Here is a 12,721-nt window from a genome sequence, read left to right as displayed (position 1 = left end):
CCTCGGCTGTGTCCATATGGAGTACCATCTGGTGGCAGGATGCAGGCTGTGCCTTCGCGCTTCCCTGGAACACGCAGCTGCTGGGACGCACATTGCCATTCGAGGCACAAAAATTAGAAATTATATCAGATACTGTAAAGTTGTCACGAACGATATGAACTGATAGGAGCCGATGTTCTTTAGCAAACTACTGCTGTCATGAATAGAAAATGAGAATGGATTGAGTTACATTAGTACTGTGAGAGTAAATCATCTGCAGTTTCTGGAATATTTAGAAATACGAGGATACCCTGAAGGTATCCTCTGCTGATGGGGAGACTGGAGTGAAAAATGCATTTAGTAGTGGGTAGACAGAACAGACATGGTTGCTATGATTATTTATGTAGTCTTCAAAACCAGAACTGCATTTGAAATAAATGGTTGCAAGTACCTCAGACAAGAGGACTTAGGTTCTTTAAACCCAGGTGGCACTCTTGTACATATTGCCTGTAGCCTTTTTGACCTTGAGTGTCTGGCTGTAACAGGGCTGACACCAAACTGAAATCATTCCACATTCACCTTTGGTGTGATACGTGTGGGTCAGGCAGGCTTGTTCTCATGTGCAATGAAACATGACCGTGGATTACAATGCAGGTGTTAACAGCGAGGATGTGACTCCCAACATCATTGTCATTAATCGATGTTGGGCACTGCCTGGATACATCATCCATTTTGTGCCTGACACCCACGCAAGCCAGATGCTCTCAACAAGGATCAAGGCTGGGGGGGTCCCTGGTACTCCTGGGGCTGGAAGAAGCCGTTGGGTCAGGCTCTGTCCGTGCACTGACACCAAGTCTCAGGGAAGAGATGGAGGCAGGCCTGGCAGCCTGGCCAGAGATGCTGTCCTGTGGTCTGAGCACAGTTGCTGCATGGGCTGTGCTGCTCTGGAGCTGGCCGGGAGCTCTCACATCTGGGTGGCACACGTGGTGACTTCTGCCATGGGCATGTTTGGTGGGAGCCCTCGCTTGAGTAAGAAGGGATGGGAAGGAAAAGCAATGAATGTTGTTTTGGTGCTTCTGTTGATCGTTGGATTTTTTTAAAGAATACTTCCAGTTGCATCTTGTGATGAAAAATGCCTTTTCCAAACTCAGTGGGATCCCGGCTCTCCCTGGTGCCACCTGTTGAGGTGTCTGAGGGATTCTGTGTGCCCAGGAATGTGGAGAGAGTGCTGGCGCTGCAGTCTGTTGGGTGTTGGTCAACTCTGCATGCAGCTAGCATTGCCTTGTGGCAATGGTTGGTGGGCTGAGACCTGGCTGCGAGGCTGTTGCTCAACATGTGGCAGCAGCAGGAGCCCCTGGGTGCTGGACCCAGGGCCTGTGGTCCACTGGGCACTGGGAGGATTGCACTGATGCTGCTTTGACTCGGGCTCAGCAGGGGTAACTTGGGAACCTGAATGTTGCAAATGCCTGTGATGGAACAGTGTTTGTCTCAGTCTGTATTTATGTCACAGGCTTGATATTCAGGCTGCTTTCCAGAGTAATGGACTCTGCCAAAATAATTTATTCCTGATGCATGCACTGTGCATGCATCTTTCTGCCTTTTATTCACAAATAAAAGTTATGTGGAATGTTGTCTTGCAAGAACAGAAATATATTTAGCGATTCAGGTAATGTTATAAAGCGTGAAAATGAAGCTCATGTTGTCAGTCAGGGCTATGCTGAGATGTATTTATATCTTAGGTCATAATTTCCTTGCTTTAAAATACCTGGTTCTGGGTTTGAATTTGCACAGGAAAGCAATTGCACTTAAAAAAGAAATGTAAGAGAGATGCTTTAAAGAAAAACTGTGTGTATATGCATGTATGTATACATAATGTATATTTTATAATATCTATTTATCTATCTATTATAGATTTAAACCAAATATGCTGTCAGTGCAAGACAGAGCCTCATAGTTTGCTGAATTTGTTAGGAATTTTCAAAGTCTGAGTCTGTCATACAAGTCCCACATTGAAAATGCTTATTAGTGCTGAGGTTTTTATTATAATAACATCTAGACATCCTGTTGTACTGGACAGTGCTCAGCAGCTTCAAGCAGCTGCAAATTAATATAAAAAAGTTATTCTTATTTTGGAGATGGGCAAATGATATATTTGGTACCATCCAGGCAATTTGAAGTAGCATAAAAAATTGAACCTCTGTCACTGAGTCTCCTTCTAGCACAGTAGATACAAGCCTATCCCACCTCTTGCCTGTCTCAAAGGTTTCCAAATGTTTTTATGTCCTGAGCTCAGTTTGGCACAGTTTTATGGTACTTTTATGCCAATCTTGAAAGCAGTAATTATATCGTTTCTCACAAAATCACCCATAGGGAAAGATTATACAGTTCCTCACTCTGATTGCTATTGCAGTTAGATCTCCTGGAACGCCTTTCAGAAAGCTGCACAAGCCCCTGACCGTAGCCAGGTTGATGTAATGTGCTTCACACAGGTCATCACCTACTGTCATAAAGACCACCAGAATTCCAGCTCCACCCCTGTGTGGGTTTCCCCTGCAGAAGCCAAATGCATGCCTGTTCTCTCAGCCAAGGAAAAGCCCAGGTCATGGTATGTGGTGTGTTGTCCAGACCAGGTGAGGTTCCCTGGCTGGTGGCTTGTCATAAATTCTCATTAGGGCTCGTGTTGCTGTGATGGTGGGTAGCTGGGGGTCAGCAAAAGAAGGGTGTGCTCCTGACTACTTGATCATATTTACTCTTGAACAAATTTCTGGTTGCAATGGCGGCTGCTCAGCAGTGCAGTATGCGGGGAATTAATTAGCTGTGTACTTTTCTGAGGGAGTTACTCTGCTGATGCCCTGGGCACTGCAGTGATAGCACGCCTTCTCGAAGCATCAGGGTCAGCCCTGCCTTTCTGCTGCTATAGCAGCTCCAGTGCTGCCGGGGCAGAGTTTTGCCTCCATTTCTGCATTTTCCTCTAAGGAGGCATGAGCACCTGCTGGGCTGTCTCTCCAGAGGCAGGGCAGGCTGGGATAGAGCTGCCCCAGCTCCTGTGAGTGTGCTGCCCACCCCACCCCACCATGACAGCAAGGGGTCTGATGTGCCTGAAGACAGCTCTCTGCATCTGCAGTGGCAGCTCCCCCCCCCCCCCCCCCCCCCCAATCTCGTATCTTTCACTGTAGGCTACCATGCAAATAAGCTGGGACATGGGCTGTGTGGTGAGGTTGGACCAGAACCTGGCCAGAGGCCCTTTGCATATGCAGTTGTTTGATGTCTGCTCTGCCATCCCGACCTATATATAGCTGAGAACTTTGTGCAAATTTGAGATTTGTTCTCTGAAAACTTACAAAAACTTTCTTTGAATGCTTCCTTGTCCCTGCAGTTCTTGTGGAAAGGTCAAGTTATTCTCATCGATGTATTGATTATACATTTCTCCTTCTATTGATCCTGTTTAAAGACTTCCATGATAGGTGCCCTGGATACTAATCCCTAAATGCACATTACAAGGCTGCAGGAAAAGAAGAAGAATCTCCTAAAATGGGTTTGAGGTTTGTTGGCTTTCTATGCTTCAGCCAGCAATTTACCCCTGTAGAACAGCCCTGAGAGCTTTGGGAAATGATAATGCTTCTGATTTCAAAATTTTTGATGTTAGGTATTTAAGGGAACAACAAAGCTTTAGTGACTGTGTGAAACTTGAAAGGAGGAAACGTTTCTTCCTATTCTGGCTTTGTAAGAGAGTCTCTCTTTTGTACAGAGTATAGAAGGAAAGATATAATCCCGGTTGAGACCTGTCCATGTGTAATTTAACAGAAGCCTTTATGGTTCAGCCTCAACAGCCCCTTACAGCCAGGAGGAGCTGTATTTTTTTGCTACCAGCGTAAGGCTACAGCTTACCACTAAATCTTAATTCCCTTTACTGTGGGGCAAAGAACCCAGTGTGGCAAGTGCATTTGGCTAAATTATGTCCTATAGTGTCTTCACAGCCCTGCTGACAGTCAAATTTCACTTTCTTATGCAGCGTTCAGTCCAATTCTGTCAGCTTCATTGTGAATTCCTTTCAAGCTGCAGGATGTAACATAGTAATTAGCATCATTCCCCGCATAAGCGTTGGAAAAGAGGCACCAGGGGATTGAGCTAATATCCCTTCTGTAGGGGCTTCCTGCAAAGCAGTGGACAGGAGCAGAGGAGAAGGAGTGAGCCTCAACAGAAATCTGCAGCCAAGCATGCCCCGAAGGCTTGGCGTGGGGTGGAAGAAGGAAGCCCCCAGGCTGGGAGGCCAGGCCAAGCAGGGTGATCCGTCAGGGGGCTGACCGAGAACTTCACCATAACTGCAGGAAATGGATAATTTAGCAAGAGCCTGGGGCTGACTACATTTGAGCGCAAGAGGACAGTTCCCAGCAGCATACCCGGCAGCTTTCTGCTGTGCACTGTAAAGCTGGGCTGGCCTCATGCAGAGATTCTGGGATGAGGAGGAGCAGAGCAGTCAAGGCCAGGCTGATCCTGCAATACGCAGTGGTTCAGGTGATGTGGAGAGCAACCATGGTGTGGGGTCTGCCCCTAGTGCACCGAGCTGAATGGGGGCATGGATGCAAACCACCCACAGACCCATCCAAGGAACCCTAAGACTGTTTGACCCTACTTAATAAATTGCCGGGAAGACGATGACTGAAACCGTCTCCAGTAGAAAAAAATGAATGTACAGAGGCCTTGTGCCATCCAGGACATCGGAGACCTTGAGGACTGCAAGCAGAATGAACACAACAAGCCCTGAGAGGAAGCAGTCGATAACTGCTGGAGTCAGAGAAGTGCCAGCTCCAGCGTGGGCCTGGCACGGCCCCTTGCTGCCGCTGCATGGGGTGTTGCTCCACTGTGTTTCAAGACAGAGCAGTTCTGCAAAGACAAATTGATCTGAAATTTAAATCCAATGTAGTAACTTAAGCATTTCAAAATGCCTCTGAATCAATGAAAATGATTGAAGGCAAAATCCAGATGGCCACATAGCTGTATCATATAATACCGGCCAAAGGTTGTCTTTTTCTGGGCAAGAGTATCTTCTAACAGGGACTTAGTCTTCAAAGAGTTTTAAATGCTGCAAATTACTCATCCTAGGAAAAGTCTTTAACACAAACCCGTTTTCCTCCCCCCCTTAGTAATCACCAGTGCTGTCACTGGGATTGTGATCTAATCCTTTATGGATGTTTTTCTGCTTCATGCTTCCTAACGCTCTGGGAATGAGTCATGTGCACTGGTGAGCTGAGCCACTGTGAGCAGATCTGTCTGAGAACTGCACGGAGATTGTCTGAGAATACTATCAGGGTCTCCCAGCATCTTCTTAATGGAAGGCCATCATAGCAGCTCTGGCTGGATCAGACGGAAGATACTAGATGTGCTGGGTATTTAGGATTTGTTCTCAGGGCATAATCATACTAATACTTAGCTCTTCACTTGCAGACCTCCCGGTCAGTGCAGACATTACTGGGGCAGGCTGACCGAGGTCTGCTGGATGATTAGGTGAAAGTCATTGCCTCCAGTAGCAAGCAGGCCAAAATAACGCATGAATCCCAAACGTGGGTGCTCTGCAACATTCTGGGCAATGCTGTTCTCTATTTATCTTCTTTTCTTAATAATTCCTGGCATTTGATTTGCTTTTTCATTTGCTGATGAGCACTGCACTGATGTTTTCAGAGAATGACTCCAGTAACTCCAGCATGCCCTTCCTGAGCAGTGATAGCTTGGTTAGAGCCCCCTGCAGTGTGTACAGAGCGAGGTTGTATTTCCCCACGGCATTCATCAGCACTGAAAGTCACCTGCCTTTTTACCACTCAGTCATTCATCACCACAAGATCCTTCTGCAGCTCTTCCTAGTCAGGTCTTACATTATTAACAAGCTTTGCCAGGTTCTCCCTCTCTCCCTCTTTCCCATTTCAAATACAAATACATTGGGCAGTACTGAGCAGTGCAGATCCCTGTAGATAACCTCCTCCACTCCAAGTACTGACCATTTATCTTGTTGTTTTTTTTTAGTTCTGTTTCTATTGAACGCTTGTTATTTCAAGAGAAGTTATTTTCTTTTGTGCCATGACTCCTTAGTCTCTTTAAAGCTCTTTGGTAAGAAGCATTGCCATAAGCATCCTGAGGTTCCCCACACTACATCAACTGGCTCCCCCTTATTCCCACAGCAGTGGTCCTTCAGAGTACATCCTAGCACCTAAACAAGGAGGCTCTTAGAGGAGCATCTTTGTCCTGGGAGATGACTCGTAGGACAGCCTGCTAATGAAACCAGCTAAATAGGGTGCTTACAAATGGTTGGTATGAATAATGCCGGTGTCTTAATCTCTGCCTCACGTTCTAAATTTCCAGTTTTACACAGGCTGTACAAGGACATTTTCAGGGAGTCGGCTATTCCAGTGGTAAGGACTATGTGCACACAGGTATACATAAAGATTATTTCTATCTTTAGGCTGGAATAAAAATTCCCCATGAGCCATTTGGGACTATCCAATCTATAGATATTATTGAGGTAGAATCCTTCCTCCTGAAAAACACCTATTGTAAGGTTTTGATTGTCTCAGAAACAGCTAGAGGAATTGTATTTTAATGTGGTTTATTTTCCTCTCGCAGCTCTCAGTAGGCACACACCCACATGAGGCTATTCCAAATGATGGTGTCGTTACATCTGAACCTTTAGTAACAGGGTGTTTTTCAGCAATTGAATTCATATGTTTAATTTTGATTTTTTTGTTTTGTTTCTGTAAACAAATTAAAGTCTCTGCTGGTACAGCTTGCTAGTAAGCCTGGAGGTGTAAAGAAAATGTTGAAAATTAGAGCTGTGCAAAGCCTTTTTTTAATGAGCTCCAAGACACATGGGCTTAAGATTTCTGCAACCTGGAAGCTCAGCCTAGGATCTCAGCAAAGCCCGAATTACAGCAGGGCTCCCTGGCCAAGGCAGCGTGGCTGTGGCCCATGGGATGCTTTCCAGCAGTGCACGACACAGCGAGAGGAGCCAGCTCTCAGTGGCAGCAAATTCAGATGTCAGCTGCCATTTCCCATGCATTGCAGTCAGGTGGGATGGTGAAGTCAGGGGTTCAGCAGAAACCAAAGTGAATTTGAGGTAGTGATTGTGTCCTGTTGCTGGTACCAGGGCTATGTGGGTTAGGCTATGTCATCTGAGGCAACCTTAAGGACTGAATATTGTCCTGAAACAAGTTACCAGGATGGCATTTGGTCACTTAGCGCACAAAAAAAATGTTTATATGCCTTTCCTCCAGAGATGGGATTTTGTACCCTCTGCTCTATCACAGCACAGCAGGAATGATGTAGACCCTTGTCCCTCTCCTTGCATTAAATCATGGGCTGGGCTAGTAATAAGTCCTGCTGTACTTCCCACATCTGTGCATGCTAATAAGATATCCTTTTCTTGAATGATAATGATTTAACATAGGCATATAAAACTTCCTGCCTTAAGACACAGAATGATCTGTAACTATTAGGGATTACAGTTAAATGTTCCTGTTGGAGGAGTTTGAATCCTAAGGCTGTTCATCAGGGGGATTTTAATACTCTTGTCTGGAACAGCTGGTGCCAGTGGAAGTGTGCTGGACGAGACAAGACATGGGTCTTGTCCTGCACTCCCCTTCCACCCCCCAACCTTCTATTTTCATATATTTTGATTTCCATCTGTGTGAGATGTGCCTGTGTTTCAAGAGATGAGCAGAGAGGGAGTGGTGTGGGCCATCAGTAGAAAGACAGGAGAGGAATACAGGAGAGCACAGGGAAGTGGGAATGCAGTAGGGAGGCAAAGCAGGACAGGAGAGCAGGAGTTGGTATAAATAAGTGGGGCTTCCTTGGGCTGCGAGTGCAGGAAGCAAGGGGGTTGAATGCTGGCAAGAGAGATGGACAAAAATGTCAGACACCAAAAAAATAAATAAATTTGGGACAGGTGAGCACTGGAAGGGAAGAAGGCTGGAATGGAGGGAATGGAGAGTGGGCACTGGACAAGAAACAGGGAGAAGTGGCTGGCACAGGAAGAGAAGTCAGCTGAAGTCATCTGGGGAGAAGCCAACCCTGCACCACTTGGGAAACTGTGTGCCTGGAGGGGGAGGGAGCAATTTCCCTATTACTACCACAGTATCAGCCACAGGTTCTACTTGTGAGCCAGGATGATGAAGCCCTTGTTATTGTGCAAAATGATTTGCTCCACCTTCCAAAACTTTTAACTTAAGATAGAAACATAAATGCAGACAATGAGAGGGGAAATTATAGGGTAATGAGACAGTGGTCTGGACATGCTAGATGGCTTTTTAGATGCCGTTTGCAATATGTCAGCAGTCTAATCAATGCCTATTTTTTGTAGTAGAAAGTAGCATCTTAAGGAAGAATTTGGGAAGAACAACATAGTGAAGGCTTGTAAAGACTATATAATCATGAAGGGTAATGGGAGAAAGTAAGAAAATATTTCCTGTGGAACAGGACACTTGGACTAAAAAAGGATCATTTTGGAAGTGCTGATCAGTTGTATGGAGAACACGTGCAGAGATGTATGTATTTTGTTTGATGCAGCAGGGATCAGGGCTATGGGGAGGCTGTACAAAGTGGTGTGGCATGGTCAGGCAAGATACTGATTTGGGGAGCTGTGTTTGCCATGAGCTTTAATTTCTCAAGATCAGGGAAGGTGTTATTAATTGAGGCCTAAAGGTAATGAGAATGCAGACAACAGCTCCAGTTGTGTAGCTGAATATGAAATGCAAGGAGACATTATGCAGAACTTTTAGAATTCAGACATGCTGTGGATAAGAGTCTGTAGAGGCTCTAAGTGGAAGCTGGTGCCTGGGTAGGGCGCCTTCACAACCAGCAGCACAGTGAGAGGAGAAGGAGAAGGGAATGATCATGTGAGGTCAGGTGGTGCTCTTCCTGCAGGGACAAGATAGCTTTAGGCTTGCTGACCTGCACGTGCCTTTCCCACATGTCCCTGAACACAAGCATCTGAGCTCTTGCTCTCTGGAGTTCACGATTCAAGCAGACATTTGCAGTTCTCCCTGTGAAAGCTTGAGTCTGCACCGCACAGGTGGGAACCAGGTTTTGAGTGTGTCATGAGATGTGTCTTTTCCAGAGTTAGCACAGGCTCTGGCCTGAGCTGCTCCTTGCGTCTCACCAGTGTGCACGATGGAGTTTCTGCCTGCTCCTGGGCAGGTTTTGGATAGTGTGGTCAGTTGATGTGGGGTGTGGTTGGAAAGGACACCCAACACATCCCTAGTGCACAGTGGCAGTGGTAAAGGTGCCTGGGCTCTGGCCACCTGGCTGCCAGCCTGGCAGGTCTCACAGGGCTCCCTGGTAAGGGAGAATTGGAAGAAATGACAGCATCAGTCCCTGGGGGTTGTGGAACTGAGGTGACTGTACAAACCTATCGCTTCAAGGGGAGAAGCCGGATCCACTGCATGTGGGGGAAACAAGGGTAGTGTAAGGGTAGAGTAAGTTGTCTGCCTGCACATAAGAAATGTTTTAGCACAGGAAAAAATTCACCTGGGGCAAGAGGAGAAATAACTCTGATCACCGCCCACCTGCTCCTCTCAGGCATCCTTACGAGTGCTTTGCTTCAGCGTGGTGCTTCGCCAGTTGCAGCAGACTCAGATGAGGAACAGCAGTGTGCAGCTCCTTCATTTACTCTTCTTTCATCCTCCCAGAAACCTCACAACCAACCATGCAGGGTTACTATTTAGCAGTGGATGCAGAGTGCAGGTGTGCAGGGCAGGCTCACAGCTGCAGAGACAACCTGTCCTCATCCCCAGCTGGGTAAGCAGCTGCTTAGATGCTTGAAGTTGACGATTCTGTTGGTCATTTATGTTTATCTCAACCTGCATACCCCAAGGTAGGGCCACCACTGCCAGGAAGGGAAGGGAATCCTTAGACCTTAATTGCGAGCATCAAAATAGCAGCAATGGATTTTTATTAAGCATCTACATCCCTTGTTTTTCAGGCAAAAAAAAAAAACAAAAAACCCATGTGTATCACTAGGGCAAAAGCCTACTTGCCAGTGGCTGTGCTGGGACAGTAGGCTCACAGTAGCGTTTAAGAGGGCTGTTGAGCAGTGCACATTTTGGGGATCAGAAGTGGTAAATTTCTCATGTATTTCTCTGCATGCGTGTTGTACTGCTCTGTTTTATGTGGTATTGTCCATCACAGCACGAGGGGTGCTGAGCACCTACGCCAGGCTGGGGAGCACCACAGTGCCACATTCAGGCACATCCTCTAGGATGCTTTGGGGAAAAAGCTTCTCAGTCTGCCTCCAGAGCACCATTAAGGGAGAAAACATGTTGGCAGGTATCAGTTCTGAGCTGCTCTTATCTGATTTATTGTGAAAGTCACCTCTTTTGATTTAGGCAGTGCTGATAGTGAATGAGAAAACATGTGTTTCTAAAACAATGGCAATGAAAACATTTCTTGTCAGGCACTGTAGTTTATTGTCTTACTGCTTGAAAGGTAAAATATCCAGCAGGGAAGACACTGTGTCATCATAAAGCAAATGTGGATTATACAATACGACACTAACTTCCCGGATAATGCTCAGTGCCGCTTCCGAGCACAAGCTATATTGAGGTGTTTGTGCCTCAGCGACTGTGCACAACACCCTTCATCATTCACAGCTTTGCCAGCCCTGAATTCCTAGACCTGAAAATTTGGAGGTGATGGCTCTTATTCTTCATTTTGTTTCGCTCTTGTCCTGGGGCTTTTCCCAAGGGAAGGATCTCCACGGTTTCGTTCAACATCTCCTTGCTTTCCTGCATTAGGTGGCCCTCACAAACACCATCTCCACTGAGACACGCCTCAGGGCACCCAAGCAGAAAAGCCTTTTCAGAATCACCATTCGTGTCCATGCCCATATTTGCCACTTGAGCCAGAGTCCAGCTTTGGTTTCACCTAGGAGGAGGAGCCCTGGTCCCTGAGAAGCGCATCCCGTGCCCCACTGCCCCTTGTCTTGCTGCCCGGGGTCCTCTCCCTGATCCCATTTGACAACATTTACTTTCTCCATTTGGCAAGCCAGCTCACCTCTAAGTCTTATCATATTTAAATGTTTAACTGCTCTCAGACCTTAATTAAGAATAGTAGCAGCAGCAATAGCTGTAGGAATAGCTGTGATTTCTCCTATCTTAAATTTTAATGGCTTTTGTACAAGGCTCTGCGGAAAGGGTGATTAATGGCACCCAGAGAGGCTGAGGTAAATGTTTCTCTACGATGATTTTTGCCCTTTCTATTCATGACCCCCCTTTCTTGACTTTTGAAAAACTAAAAAGTCCACTTAGAAATAATTCTGTGATTACATTTTTTTTCTGGGGTTCAGTAGGTGCTTAATACAGCACTTAATATATGTGTTGAATAGGAGCTGATCTTTTAAAGACCCAGCTCTTGGTGGTCTCCATGCCAACTCAGCTTTGCTTTGAGCAGTAATTACTAATATTGTTGGTAGTCTCCAAGGATTCAGTGGTTTTGGAGACTAAGCTCCCCTAGGCTAACCTTTATTTTTTCATCTTTTGTACTAGGCTGAGAGGAGTAGATGGACTTTTCATTTGATAGAAACATCAGTGCCTGAAGTTTTATTGTTTTAGGTGTGTGGAATGGGTCATTGAGTCATAAGATGTGAAACATCTGTTTGCATTTGCAGTGAGACAGCTAGAGGAGCCTTAACACTAAAAGAAAAGGAAAAAAAAACACAACACATCAAAAGATGTGAAAACCTTAGTGTCAAGTGACAGCATTGTGATTATACTCTGGTACAGAAAATATTTATTGTGGTTTGTAACCACGTCCACCAGGCGGTTAATTAGCAAAGTGTAGATGTTGTCACAGTGGAAGAAAGTGAATGCAATTCATAGAAAATCCTCCAAGATAAGCAGCAGATGTAAAGGTGATTAAGCTGTCAATAAAGAAGAAACACGGGGAGGGGGAAGCAGGTGGATTTCAGTACATGCCCACAAACTAAACCTGTGCCACAAATTAGAGCAACCATTTACATTGTTAATATTTGTACTCCTGCAATGCCTCTGAGGTTTAGCCACGAACCAGGATCCCACACTGCTAGACATTGTACTGATCCTGAGCAAGAAATGTCTTTGCATTAAAGAGCTTATGATTTAAACATTAGTCAAGAGACAGTAGATGGGCATGAACAGACAGACGAGCGTGTATGTGGTACCAGTGAGGACCAGTCAGCACGACCACAGCCTACCTGCTGTCGTCTTCTTATCTTGTAAGCAACATGGAAAAGGCATTGGCATTTTGACAGTGCATATACCATGCAGAAATCTTTCCAAATGTTAATTAAGCATTGTAGAGCCACAGCAGTATTACTACAATTTTCATTTTGCAATCAGGAAATCTAGGACAGCTTTGGAAAGCTGGGCTGGGTAGCCCAGGGCTACTTGGCTGTGCAGTGGCACGTTAGGAGATGAACCTCGCAGTGCTCACCGGCACTCCCCTGCTCACGTCTCCCAGCTGACTGCAGAGAGATGATTGCGAGCGGCAGTTAGTTGTATTTCAAAGAACATGAACAAAGGCAGTAACAAAAGCAAAACTTAGATGACAGTGTGAAGAAAAATTATATTTTTTTTTTCTTTTTAGAATTACAGTATTGTCATTCTGCGTTGGAAAGAGCTCAGATCTCATTTCCTAGTTTTTTTGAGCATCTCTGCTTCCTTTTCACCTGGCACAGTCGAACACTGGCACGTGAGTGCCTCTGGCTTATAAGCCTCGCTGT

The 12,721-nt window shown here is 45.7% G+C and overlaps 1 protein-coding gene across 6 annotated transcripts in view; it reads left to right on the top strand.

The window, feature by feature from the left end:
- Positions 1–12,721, top strand: part of PCDH19 (protocadherin 19) — a 119,594-nt gene that overhangs the window by 101,717 nt on the left and 5,156 nt on the right. Inside the window, exon 6 of one of the 6 annotated variants that reach the window (XM_040572102.1) lies at positions 2,469–2,609. The exons of 3 other annotated variants lie outside the window; for them this stretch is intronic. In XM_040572102.1, coding sequence (XP_040428036.1) covers positions 2,469–2,609 — 141 coding nt within the window. Of the gene's footprint in view, positions 1–2,468; positions 2,610–4,125; positions 4,186–10,757; positions 11,290–12,721 lie in introns of those variants that run through there. 2 more of the 6 variants (XM_040572103.1, XM_040572106.1) reach the window with 2 other exon arrangements.

Source organism: Cygnus olor, chromosome 13, assembly GCF_009769625.2.
Source record: "Cygnus olor isolate bCygOlo1 chromosome 13, bCygOlo1.pri.v2, whole genome shotgun sequence".
Lineage (NCBI taxonomy): Eukaryota > Metazoa > Chordata > Aves > Anseriformes > Anatidae > Cygnus > Cygnus olor.
Note: the sequence above shows the minus strand (reverse complement) of the source record. Positions and strands in the feature narration are given on the sequence as shown.